The 14516-nt window shown below is 34.9% G+C and overlaps 1 protein-coding gene across 1 annotated transcript in view; it reads left to right on the top strand.

The window, feature by feature from the left end:
- Positions 1 to 14516, top strand: part of LOC129216627 (teneurin-m-like) — a 117646-nt gene that overhangs the window by 45069 nt on the left and 58061 nt on the right. Inside the window, exons 3-4 of the mRNA XM_054850843.1 lie at positions 6235 to 6417; positions 11993 to 12080. Of these exons, the coding sequence (XP_054706818.1) occupies positions 6235 to 6417; positions 11993 to 12080 (271 nt within the window). The remainder of the gene's footprint in view (positions 1 to 6234; positions 6418 to 11992; positions 12081 to 14516) is intronic.

Genomic DNA, 14516 nt, shown 5'->3' with positions numbered 1-14516 from the left:
CTTAACTTTTTCCCGACAAAGGTATCCCGTGATTCGAACAAAAGGAGAAACAGTAGCCATTGTTTTCAATTTTTCCATTTGACTGTTGCACCAAACACAAAGATCTCTTTCACCTGCAAACGAATGAAGGAAAAAACCAGACTTGGAGAAAAATTCAAGACGTCGGAATTTTACGCTTACCGTAGACGGTACGCAAGTTTGTCAGGCAATTTGTCAGGGCTGCACTTCCGGAGAAAGAAGTTCCTCATCACGTACATTATTTAAAATTTATGTAAGGAACAGAAGAAAGGCAAGGGATGGCGCGGGTTGCAATGGAAACGGCCCCTTGCCTGTCACAGAAAGAAAGATATATTCCTGTAAAATAAAGAATGCTCTTGAATACACAATGAGTACTAGGCAGAGATAGTGTCTTGAGGAAAGGTATGCATGAAAATGCACTCTGTGGTACAATGAGGGGAGTAGTGAAGTTCGAATTGGATTGCGAGTGCAATTGCTGTCTTTGAAAGAAATATTTCTTTGCATAGGTGAGGATGCCATTGAAGGAATTTCGGAGTTTATACGATGCGGGGGTCTTTTTCACTTTTCTTTCTTCGTCTGTTCCTGGTGAAAATGGTGCGATGATTAAAGTTTTATGTGGTGTGCAACAAAAGCTGTTTAAATTCTGGATTTTGTAGATGGTAATCGATTTAAAAAGGAGAAGCTATTGGTGATTTTTTTGGATTTTGGAGCTGCATTCTTGAAAGGAAAACTTGAAAGTTTGACTGCAGCAGTGTAATTTCTTATGTTTCATGCATTAAAAGCTTTTATAAAACCTATCGAGCAGGTGTATTTCAAACATTCACTTTACAAAGAATTATTGACGATCCTTTTGATGGTCAGGAAATGTTCAAATGAAGGACTGTGTAACTAATTCCAAGATGGAAGAAATCGCATTGATTTGTGGATTTACTCTTCAATTGAGCCGCCAGACGGAGTTCGAGCTGAGAAAGCTGAGTTTGAAAACAGAACTGCCTGATTACCATCACCCCTCTCCTTACATTTTACATTTGACTCAACATTTATTTTCTTTTGAAATCTGATAGTTTTCCTCAGTAAAGTTCTTTCAAGATTGACTGTACGTGAATGTGCGGCATGTGTATATTTAAACATAAAGATGAAACTAGAGATTTCGTGCCAGAGATGAGATGAAACATTTGCAAAGATTTGGCACAAGATAATTTGACTCAAATATGAGATACATTTTAAATGTGTTTTAAGCCAATGTAGTAACATTTTATTTAGCATAAGAAATTAACTCACATTTTACTTTATGACAACATACGAATATTCATTGTGTGTATATTTAGGCATAAAGGTGAAGCTTAACAGATGACACCAGAGTTAAGACGAGATTCATGAAGATCGAGCACAAAGTTTGATGCCAGTGATGAAACAACACTTTTGCTTTAACTTTAAACTAGATGATTCACCTTAAACAAAATAATAGAAGTTTAAGATATAAATCATGATGACTTGTGGCCACTAATACCCACTTTTCTTCAACACCGGAGATTTACTGGGCTCGAGCGCATGCTTGAACTTCATGTTTCATCAGCAACTTTGCAGTACTTATGGGGACTACGGAAAAGAAAATCTACAAGTAGCTCGGATGCAGTTGTATGTCATTTAACGTTCAGGCTTAATTGTTGCTGTCTGACAACGTTTTGCGCTCAAAGAAAGCACACGAGCAGTAAACGTGACTTGAAATAACTTGGTCTAGTAGGGAGAAGGGATTCCTTAGTTTATCTGATTTGATGATGCGCTTCTGAAATAACGAATGGTTTTCAAAACGTTGACTTCGAAAAAGATTTTAGCTAGAACGAAAATCAATCGTATTGAATTAATAACGTGAGTGGTTAACTTGTAACTCAGTAAAAACTTGTTTTGCACAAATGTCCGCCCCCAGCTCCAATAACTTGTTTATTTATTTTTTTTTTTATTATTTTTTTATTTTTATTTTTTTATTTTTTTTTTTTAGGCGAAGGTGTCTCGTTCTTTATGGGCTTTCTGGTATTGGGTGGGGGTGGGCCATCGTTCTTGAGGGAATAGGCACCCTTCCTGTGCCACAAAATAAAAAAAACTTTTCTTGCTGTTTCTTAAAATAATGCTTTACAAAAAAAAAAAGTGCATTGTGCAATGTTCAAAAAGTTCCAAAAAGTATAGTCATCTAATTTTTCTGTTGTTAACAAGCAAACGCAGACTCAAGAACTTAGATTGAGTGCAAAGAACGCGCCATTTGGAATTCTTCACGTTCAAGTACTTCTTAAATTGACTGTTGTTTGTAGAACTACTTGTGGGGATCCAAGAGTGCTCCAACTCCAATCCAACAAATGCTCTAAGATGTAGTACTGTTGAAAACATGTAGAGCTGCATTTTATCTCTCTAATCACCTTTCAAACATAATGCGGAAAAGCAGTTTTCCCCTTACACTTTAAAACAAAGGCTTTTTTTTTTTTTTTTTTTAATCTTCTTCACGTTATGAGAAATGCATGCATGGCGTAGGGTGTAAGAGAATTGAAAAAATGTCGTAATGTTTTACTGCTGATGCTTTAAGAAAATATGTTAGCATCTTGATATAAAATGCACTCTAAACTTTTTTTTTTCAAATTGAATTCATTTACATCAGCTTTGATTAAAGTTGTTGAAATTAATTAAAAAATGAGTTGTTTCATTGATGCACTGATTTCAAACGCTTCGTTGATCAGTCATTGTTTTAGTTTCTTTGAATATTGAGAATTAAGATGGAAAAGATCATTTTATTGAAAGTGGTATGCGTAGTGACTAAACCCTGGCATATGTAAATGTGCTTTCAAATGAGTATTTTAAAGTGTAGAGTTTGTGGCAGTGCTGAAATCCAGGTTTTTAGATCATCATCATCTTCTTCTTAACTAATCCTTCTGATCTGAATCAGATCTGAACCATGAGTCCCTTAGTCAAACTAGTCTTAGTCAAGAGGAGATAATGAATATCTTTTATCAGTATGAAGTATTCCAAGTATCCGAAGGTAGAAGACTTGCTTCGCTCCAGAGATCATGCATATCTACAGCTCAGACTATGACTCTCTATTCATATCATGACATGGCCAGTACCAGTATTCATATCTATTATTCAACTTTAAAATTCCAGCCGCTGATGTAGCGAGCATAGGCGGATTTAGGACTGAGTTCCTGGGGGGGGGGGGGTAGGATTTTTATTTTTTATTTTTTAGCAACATTTGTATTGCCCCCCACTCCCACGTTTTTGTCTGTTTCCTGTGATGCATAAGTCCATGCTTTACTTTTTTGTGTGTCGTTTTCATGCTGTCCTTTTTGAATTGACCTTAAGAGAGGGAGCTGGTATCGAGAGTGACGCAGGGCTCCCTTTTAAGTGGGAAATAGAACATCTCCAATTATAGGGGGCAGGGGGTTTCTCCCCCGGAGGAAATTTTGTAAAATGGATATAAAATTTGCATTTTGCAGCCTTATAAAAGTTAATTGGATAGAGAAATTGAACTACATTATACAGTTGTACAGTATTGTTAAAACTTTGTAAGAAACAGCCATTTTAAGTTTGAAAGAAAAAATAAACTAGAGATTTCTTTTTACAACAACCTTTTTTTAATTATAAGTAGTGCAGAAAACGAAAAGGAATAGAGGTAGTGTATCATTTTTTTTTCCTGGTTAAACAGATTAACAATATGCAGTAGAAGTAATTGGAGCTCACTTTGCTCAGGATTTTCAAAGATTTATCTAATTGTTTTCAAGGACTCTAGAATAAATAAAATTATTTAACGCAATTCATTTGTACTTTCCAGTGTCTGATATTTTAGTACTTGATTGCAAATTTTTAGTCCTGTTCTAAATTTGTGAGAAATAGCAATTTTAAAATTAAAAGAAAAAACAAACCAGATTTATCATGACAACAACTTTTCTTCAGTTGCAAGTGGTGCAGAAAACGAAATGGAATAGAGGTAGTGTATTTTTTTTCCGTGCTAAACAAATAGACAATATGTAGAAGAAGTGAGATGAAAGGAATCAATACAAAAGAATTTTCAAAATACTGCATTTGGGATTGAATAAATAGCAAGATATGAAACATGTGAGTCACAAAAATTTATTTCAAATAATATGTTACAAACGTGAGAACCATGATTTTTATTTACATTTTTAATACAGGATGTGGCAAGGAGCTGAATTTGACATAGTTTGGCATTCCTCCCCCCTCTACCATTTGTTAGAAATTTTAAAATTTAAGATTTGTAGTCACACGTTTTGAAATATTCAAGGTTTTCAACCACTTAAAAATGAAATTAGTTTTTTCAAGCAATTTCCATTTTTTAAGGAACGAATCATGATTTTTTTTTTTTTTTTTTTTGAGAGTTAAGGACCCACTTCAAAGCAGGGGCCCTAAGCAATAGCTTTTTTATCTTATAGGTAAATTCGGCCCTGTTTGTAATTCACTCTTACCTGCAAACTTTTGCTTGATTTTTTGTAATTTTTACGAAAATTCGTCAGTTTTGACGATTAAAGGATTTTTACGATTTTACCAAAGTTCACTCTTACCTGCAAATTTGTGCTTGTTTTTTTGTAATTTTTACGAAAATTCGTCAGTTTTTACGGTTAAAGGATTTTTACGATTTTACCAATCTTTGTTAGGTTTTTATAGACATTTATAATATTTCAGCAAATTTTTCCAAAACTTTTGATGACTCAATTATTTAGATTTCAATAATGACCAGAATTGACTCACATAGATGATTATGACTTACCTTACTATTTAAACAGTATTTATAAAGTAAGTAAAATTGTACTCTCCCTCTAAACAAAAAGATTCATTTAATCAGAATACTCAGATAACTGAAATTTATTCAGTTTGCGATAGTATTTATTTTCTCTTTCTCTCACTCTTCAAAAAAGACAGAGAGAGAAGAAAAAAAAAAACTATGTTTTTTAGAATTTCTCAAAAGGCCAATTAATCTAACAAGAACATAAATATTATGCAAAAATATACTTGAAATGTGGACACAAATCATAACGAGTAGATCGTTCTGTTTGCGCGAATGGGGGGGGGGGATTTTTTTCTCCTTTGCTTTAGGTTCTAATTTGTTAAAATAATCGTCAATAATTATAAGTGTTGCAGCTTAATGTATAGCTCGTTTAGCCTATATTTTCATTCATATACTTGCCCAAATGGTTTTCAGTCCAAAATAGTGAATTAAGACAAATTTTCATCACCCCAGGGACAGCTGTGCTATTTGTATTTAATGTTCGTTTTTTTTTTTTTTTTTTTTTTTCTTTTCCCCCATCAGAAAAGGACATTCGCTTTTCTCTACATTTTCATTGAACTATTCAAAAAAGAAAAAGTCATGATTTTTTTGTTTTAAGATTTTGGAAGATGTGTTGTTACTATATAAAGTCCTCCCAAAACTAGAGGGCATTGCCCCTATGCCCCCCCCCCTATAAATCTACCCATGCCCTTCTAAACTATTCAAAAAATAAAAAATAACAATATATATATTTTTTTTTAATTTTTAGAAGATGTGTTGTTACTACATAAAGTCCTCCCAAAACTGGGGGGGCATTGCCCCCCTCTGCCCCCCATAAATCCGCCCATGGAGCGAACAAGTTTCTCGTCACCATTCTTGTTTATTTTGAAAAATATTTGTTACGTTTTCTGATGTTCACTCAAGTGCAACTACATTCCGAAAATAGTCAACTTGTAGCGGCGGTCATGTTCGGCAGCCGAGTTGAACCTCAGTCAGATACCCAGACTTTCAATCGAAGTTTCTGCATCCAACCAGAATGCTTCAATTGGCATTTTCCTTACCTGACTGAAATGAAACATCTCTGGTCTATGTGGTCATAATGGGATGGGGATTAACTAATCAAACTGACATTGCTTTCGGTGACGTACAATCAACTGGAAGTTTGATTGGTTAAAGGTTTTGGGAGTTTTAAGAGATCTTAGTCTCTATTTTGGAGGTTCTTGTTCGTCTCTATCACTCTTGGAAGGAAAAGAGGATGGGCACCTATAATTAATGATTTAAATCAAGACAAGTAAGTTTAAGAGGATATTTTGGGTAAATGAACTTCAGGTATTAGCACTAATAAGCAATTCTGTAATGCTGCCTCTGTAAAATTAGTGGTCTTTCAGCTAAAGCAACAACGAATAATTTGGTTGCCATTGTATTACTAATTCGATTTTCTCTCTATTCAGGGTCTGCGGATCGCGAGGGATTCGTCCCGAGTCCGACTGCTGTGACGAGTACGACTACGACAACGGCGACGCCATCGGTGAGGTCGTTCCCCAGACCCTCCCACCCTGACGCCATGGACCCCAGGGAATTCCGTTCTTCCTGTCTCGCGCGAACGCCATCTGGATCCCTCTTCATCCCCAGTGGTGAGTTTTGACTTCTAAGACTAAAATTCTAATTAAAAAAAAAAAACTTTGAACTTCAAGTATGCTGTTTCCTTCGTAACTTTTATGAATTTGGGGGTAATTGTTTTTCTTCTGAAGTTCACCAAGATGACAGCTCTTCCCTAAAATGTTTTGCACCCGAAATATATTGCTAAACAAACTACTCAGTGACGTGTAGATGATGAGGCAGTATCCAGGGTATCCGTTAACCCAACACCATATGCAATTTTAGAGCACTAAGTATCCATAGTATTCATCAACCTGACTATCTGCAATGTAAGAGTGCTAAATATCCACAGTATCTATCAACTCGTCTCGATTTGTAGTGTTGCAGCACCAGATGTTCATAGTATCAATTGACACGAATCAGTCTGTAATGTTCCAGCACCAGTCTTCTGCGTCCTCAGCATGGGTTCGAGCCCTGGCAACAGCATGGATACTGTTATGCATGCTGCATGGAACTGTATCCATGCTCTTGTAGAGATTCAAACCCTTATCGATGGACATGAAATACACCGCCAGCTCAGTCAATTCCAGCCGAGGACTGCAGTTTCGTGCTTATTAGCACTCATCAGCCCGGCATAGGAGTGACTGAGCGGGAGGTGGAAAACCTCTTAAGGAAGTCAAGAGTGCCAAACAAACTGGTAGCTATTTCAGAATCAGCACTGACCCTTATTGATGGAGTAGAAACTTGGCGCTCAAACATATCAACAGTGTCCATACTCTTGCCAGGAATCAATCCTGAGCTCGAACATTACAGATTCAGTTGTGTTTATGGATACCAGGGATCGGTACCAGACGCAAAAGAGCATCATTCCGGTTCTGATTTTCTGAGGACACGAATTTTTCTTTCGCGTAACATTGCTCACGACTCAGTATCCAACAGTATCACTTTGGCGTTCCGATACTAGAAAAGTAACTTATCCACCCCTTATAGTTTTTCGAACATTTAGTTCCGTAACACTGCAAATGGAGGGTTAATACCTACAGCATTTCGAATCATGTCTTAAGGACGTAGCCAAGAAGATTTTGTCCTGAAATGCCGTATTAAATGTCACTTTAGCAAAAAATCACACAAGTAGGATCTTAAAGGTCATTGCTTCAATTTTATCATCCTATTTTCAGATAGAATAACGAAAAATTACTACAAATGTTACTTTATGCTATAAAAACCCATTAACACTATTGATGTACCGTAAAGTACAGGGAAAAAAAACATTTAGCAACTGAACATACTTATGAAAATAGTAAATAACTGGTAAAAACATTAGAGCATGAATTAGTAACTGAGATAGCAAGTCTAATCTTGGGCTTATGGAAAGCTGAGGCAAAGATCCCAAGTCACATGGTTCAACTACGTCGAATGAGTGACACGTTTTACGTGAAACTAGTGAAGGAAACCTGATTTCTTCCAGAACTTTATTTTTAGACATATATCACGTGATTTGACATTATTGCTTCAAGAATTGAGGTTTCACTCCTACCTCAATAGGAAAAACGCTTAAGTAAGCTCTAGAAGGCCGCAGGTTTATCAATCCTAGCCTACAGGTTTAGGGCCGATTTTAAAGCTGTAGGTCAACGTTCCCTCCCCTATGATATATTGCAGTACACCGACGACAGATACTTCGATCCTATAGTGAGCTTAAAAGTGGGTAAAAGGTTGAAAAGCTTTGAAAGAAGTCCAAGGAAGAACAAAAAACAAAAATTAAATAACCACGCGTATTTTTAAAAATGTTTTATGGAAAAGCATTGCCTTTAAAATTCTTCTCTTTCATGAGACAATTTCTGAGAAAATCATCTCCGCTTGCCATTATGGCTCGACTTCAAGCTCTTCGAACACAAGGAAGAGTTTCAGAAGATTGATTTAATGTCATCCAGTTTGGCGAAAATTGTGAAAACACCGTTTTAAAGGCAGGAAATATAGGGAGTTTTTGTCATTTTTAGATTTGAGAGTTTTTGAAACGCTTCTACTTTTGAGATGACATTTTTTGGACTGTTTTATTAGTACAAAATATTAAATAAGGCTAAAAATCACATCTTGGAATTTCAAGAAATTTCGTAATTAGGAGTAGTATTTTATTCAAATGGTTATTATTCAAATGTGTATATTTATTTTGTTGCTCCGACCTTTGTTTAGGTTTTAAAGATGTTAAGTTGAGCAAAAATCAGTTTTATTTTGTCCGATGAACGACGGCATTCCAAAAGTTGCGAACAATGCAAAAAAAAAAAGAAAAAAAGCAGACAAGATTGTAAAGATCATGCAATCTTACATCAACTTATGGCACCAAATCTGTCAATAGTACAAAAGTTTCAGAAATCCTCATTAGTAAAAAATAATAAAGCTGTCAAATACATAATCACTAATAGAAATTTTAGTAAACATGAATATATGTGTTACTTATAACAGCACGCAGAAACTTACTGACTCCAAGAAATTTTATTTGCACGTTACAATGGCAATGGTTTCAAGTGATTTCACAAGAAAAAAAAAAGTTTTATCTCTTTACATCTTAAACTATGATATCAACATTTTTTTTTTTTTTTTGGTGAAATGTAAAACTTTGGACAAGGGGACTTGGCCCTCGCTCGTTTCGCTCGCTCATCCCCTTTGCCATCTGTAGTGTCTTAATGCCGCCTGCGGCGGAGGACAGTTGATTATTTTAATGCTTGTACCCCTTGAAGTTCGGCTCTTTATTGTTTAAAGAGATGAGACCGGGCATAATGCCTTTCTCTGGATATCCTGTATTCAACGGTACCAGTTAAAGGTACATACATCGACAGACACGCATAGGTTTAAATGGTACGAGTAGTATAAATGCTTTCATTACGGTTTTGCGTCGAAAACACAACACTCATTTTACGTTCGGAAAAAGGTTCCTTATCCTTTCGAAATTGGGGTGTACAATGTTTTTAAATTTCTGTGTAGTGCAAGATCAAAAGGGTGGAGATGAGCTGGGGCCCTTGCATCGAACGGCAGCTTCTGGGAGCGGCAAATTCACCCTATTTCTATGTTTTTTTGCTGAAACTAGATATTTAACAAGAAGTTCTGTCTAGAATTAGACGAGCCTACTTTCCCGTATACCCATACTACTTTCCAGTACCTGATCAATATTCTCAAAAATAGCTAAAATCGCAAATTTTTCCAAACATATTTTAAAAATACTTTAAGCTGATTTCTAGGAATAAAATATTCCTCACTCATCTAAAAAAAATAAATTCGCAAAAAAAAAATAAAAAAAAATAGCAGCACCTTTTAAACAAAGCAGCTAATACACTTTTTTCCATTAAAAAAATCTTTAACAGCTTTCAAAACGAAAAAAAATAATTAAAATTAATAAGCTCATTAAAATAAATACATCGTATCAAAAAAAAAAATCGTTTCTTTTTCCCCTGTTGCCAAAAACAATTTTTTTAATGAATCAATGCGCTTACCAAAATAAATAAAAACAATAAAATGTCAACTTAAAGAAATAATTTTCATTGCCAAAAAAAAAAAAAAAAATCGTCTGCGCATATCTTTATGTAGAAACATAAATGACTTCGAGTTTATTCGCCGAAAACTGTATACCTAAATTAAAACTTTAGCGAAAAATAAAAACAAGTCAGATCAACAATAATTATTTCACAGTCAAAACCATAGCTGTGGGGTCGGAGTCAATCGCATTTTGGGGTAAGGGAGTCAGAGTCGAATATCTAAGAATCGGAGTCAGTCATTTGTCCTCCGTGTATAAATTTTTGCCAAAGCTACGAAGTCAGAGTCGAAGTCGGGGAGTCGGAGTCCAATTAATTATCGGGCACAGGAGTCGGAGTCGGAGTCAAGTGTCCCTAAATTCTCGGAGTCGAAGTCTGGAGTTTGGCGTCAAAAGCTATTTCCAACAAAATTTGTTTGAAAAAAATCCGCCTTCAAGTACGGAATCTACATTGACTCTCAGTTTCCCCATAGGCGCTAATGTTAAGGGATTTGAAGTGTTCAAAATTGAACGGAAAATTGTTCAAATCAAAAAAATATTTTATATACAAGTTTTTCAGCAAAAGCTTTTTCCTACAAAGTTTGTTTGAAGCAAATTCGCCTCACAGTTCGGAATTGCCTTGAATTTCCCCGTAGGCGCTAATGTTAAGTTTTTTTGAACTGTTCAAAATTGAACAAAAAATAGTTCAAGTCAAAAAGTGGGGGAATGAGGTGTCCTCGCCGAGATCTTTCGAACCAAAAAAGTTTGTTCGAATCGGACTATTCATTCAAAAGTTATTAGGGGGGGGGGGGGGGCAGACAGACCGTCAGACCGACAGACATAATACCCTACTTTCCAATTTTTAATTTTTCAATATTTATTTAATTATTTTATTTATTTTTGACTTTGTTTTTCGCGATATTTTTAAGATGCATTAAGCCTTCTTTCATGCTTTTTTTCTTCTTTTTCTGACCTTTACTGGGAAAGTAGGCTAAAAACTAAAAAATTAAGATGGCTAAAAAGGGCAGTTTCAAGTTTGTGCCCCTCTTCCGTTAAACCGTAGATGCGACACTGATTATGTGCTTAAATTGCGATTTCTTTTTCCATTTAGTTCCTTGATGATTCATGTTGGAGAAGCAAAAATTCCATGCCTGTCATGGCCCACCCTTGCGCTGACTTTGAAGTCATACTAGTTCGTGCCTAACGCCATTCTTCGAAAATCTTGAAACCGTCAAAGCGATCAAATAAGAATTTAAGTTGGAAAGAAAACGCGGTGAATGTTCGTATGCTTTCGTTGAAAGGTCTAAGAACTGTCGCGCCAGACTGTTTGTCGAGCTAATTTCGCGGGAGAGGCTTTGGCAAGATTGGTAGCTGTGCGACCAAGATAAAAGAGTTGTAATGAAAAACAAAATGGCAGACTTTTTTCCGTTGCTAATTCTTTATCGCTAGCGCCATGGTAACATGGACAGTATCCAAGTTCAAGTATACTTTGTATTAGCAGAGCATTAGTAATGATTCTAAAAATTAATGACGAAAAGCATTTGATGTTCCTTTCTTGCAGTTTTAATTAAAAAACGACATTTATGATGAGGATATTGTGCTTTAAATTCGGTATTTGAACGTTTGCTGTCAAAGTTACACGGAGAAATAGTGCGGGGTGATTAATCTCACCGACTAATGGAATTTTATGACCGAAATGATGAAAATGAAAGTGACACAATCAGGGAGATCTGTGTACCTTTGCCTGTTCTTTTTTTTTTTTTTTTTTCAATGTTCAAAAACCAATACATTGGCCTATTTAAACGTTAACAGCGTTTCATGTATCGTTATGCTAATTACGACCCTATTAGGCTTTTTAAAAAGATTAAAATAATAAATTGTATGAAAATTTCTTAACATGTAACGGATGGGTCAGGTAAATTTACGTTTTTCTGTTGTTAAAACCTTATATTTTAATGACGGGATAAGGCTCATAATTTGTGCCTCAAAAATCACTTAACTTAGGATTGTCATTTGTATAGATATTTCTTGGTAAGTATTGGTTAAAATGAATTGTAAGATTCTTTTCTGGTATTTTTGACTTATTTAGCTTTATTTCTTTGTTCTAGAGTGTAAAGTTCCTGCATCTCCACTCAATTGCCACCTTTCCAGTCAACTTTCAAAATCAGTCAATGAAAACAAAAATAATCCAGAAAGGTAGGATATTCATTAAAAAAGGAATTCATAAAATGTAGATAATTATTTTTGTAAATTTATGTGAACCTTCAAGAAATTCTTTACTTGGCACAAATAAAAGCAATGAACACTGATATTTTGCTTCCTTTTACGAAGAAAAGAAGTATTATAATCGCGAGAAAAATTTCCCTCAAATTTCGGACAAAATTTTCTTTTTACTCACCCCCAAATGACTGTTGAGTTGTTATTTCTACCCGTCCGCTCGTGCGTATGTACCAAAGAACATATGGACAGTCGATATGATCATTTTGACGATCCCCGAGTCAATTAGCACGAGTTTTCTCACGACTTCTGTATGTGCGTATGTAGGCATGTACATTTGTATGTATGCATCTCGCGTAACTCCGAAATTTTGTGTGTAGACTCTGAGTGGATTTTAGTTCTGCACCTCACCTTTTGATTGTATTCGGATGTTCCTAATGGGGGTCTTTTACGCCTAAATAGTGGCGGTGACTACGTTGAAAAATAGAGGAGAGTTGTACCTTTGATACGTAAATATATGTTTTTCCTCTGTGACTGGTTTGTCTTACCTACAGCGATTCGGAGGTTACTTTCCGAATTGCTCTCGTACTTAGAAAATGAATCTCTGTAAAACCGTTTTTTTTTAGATCGATTCGCGACAAACTAAGGTTACAATTATTTAAAGTGTTTTCTTGTTCATTCTAAGGCACTATTATATTGCATTTTTGTACTCATACCATGTTCAATATAGCCTTTTATGCAATTTTAGATCACAAACGCTAAAAAAACATCACTTCTCTTTACATTTCAAAGTACAATTCTCCACGTTTACTATATTTTTTATATGTATAGGAAAATGTCAAAAAAAGTATTCATTCAAGAAGTGACATGAGTACACACTTATTCTTTTGAGTTATTAAAAAACATCGATTATTTAATAGACGTAAAAAGAAGTAGTTTCTGATCTACACAAGATTTTTTTTTTTTTTTTTGAAAGTAAACGATAAAAACTGTTCTTTATTTAGAACTTGTGTCTACGTTTCTTCGGGTGAAATCTTGGATGGATATATATCATATGAATATAAATCATTATATATAATAAATCCAAATAAATGCGAATATAAAAACAAAATTATGTCCATAGAACTTCTTAAGTTTCTACGACATTGAATTGTGAGTACTCTTTACTCGGTACCCCCATCTACGAAATGGCATTCGAAAAACTACTCATAATATAAGTTTCGAACATTTCTTAATCCTATAAAGAATTTTGAAGTGACATTTTCTTGAGGTTCAGAGAAAATTTGACTTTTAATGACACTATAAACAACCCCCCTCCCTCCCCGTCTTTTTTCAAAACAACTTTTACTTTAATTCATTTATTCTTTATTTTCAATCGATATTCTTCAGAGGTAAGTGGGTTGGTATACACAATTTAGTGTTATTTGCGGTAAAGTGAGCGCTAACCTCAATGGAAAATTAAAATAAATTATTCAAATACTTCGTAATTGCAGGAAAATCGAAGTTTTCATCTCAATTTCAATACAAAACACAATAAAATTCATTTTGTAGAAAAAAAAAGTTTTATCATTATGACTCATTATCTTATGTAGTTCTACCGGCAAAGCAAATGACCGCAAATGATTTGCTATTTTCTATTAGAAAAAAGACCGAAACCCACAATTCGGCCTCTTTAAGCACAAAGATTCAAATTGGCCAGCATCAGTTTAAGAAATGATAGCACTTCGAAGCAAGATTAAATCAGCATTCAAGCAAAATGCATATTATTGAAAGACTGAAACTAAAAACTTGAAAAACCACCACAATGGAACAATTGATGGCCTTGGTTCATTGACATAACAGGAAGAAAGGTTTTAAGAGAAAAGGGAAGAAAACCGTCTTATATTTCTAAAGCATTTATCAAGAGCAGACCACTACATTTTTCATCAATTGAAAATAAGTGTATTCTAAGACTCATTCATGTGTGTTTACAATTAACGTAAACGCATATTCTCATATTCGTTCACTTCAGGATAACTTACTCGGAAGTAATGATACACGACAAAAATTATAAGCTTTGGAGATGAGAACTTGTTTTTTGCAAAAGTTTATTTTTGTTCTTCTCCTCTTTTTTTTCCCTCGAATTATAGTCGTTTTATTATCAGCTCACTACGAAAATTCATGCTCGAAACCCTTTATAACGTGGGCATTTTATTGAACTTACGTGGGGTCAGCTTCAAAAAAGAACATTCTAAGTTCATCCTATTACCGAAATTTGACGCACAAGTTTCCAAAGTGGGGATGAAGTCAAAATACATTAACATGAGCGACTGTTAACTGATGAACAGGCTCGTGTGGTTAACTGGTTGGAAAAAAGCAAAGCCCCTGGCCGTGAATTGTGACATTACGCAATTCGCTTAAGACAGGACCCTATTT

Source organism: Uloborus diversus, chromosome 2, assembly GCF_026930045.1.
Source record: "Uloborus diversus isolate 005 chromosome 2, Udiv.v.3.1, whole genome shotgun sequence".
Lineage (NCBI taxonomy): Eukaryota > Metazoa > Arthropoda > Arachnida > Araneae > Uloboridae > Uloborus > Uloborus diversus.
Note: the sequence above shows the minus strand (reverse complement) of the source record. Positions and strands in the feature narration are given on the sequence as shown.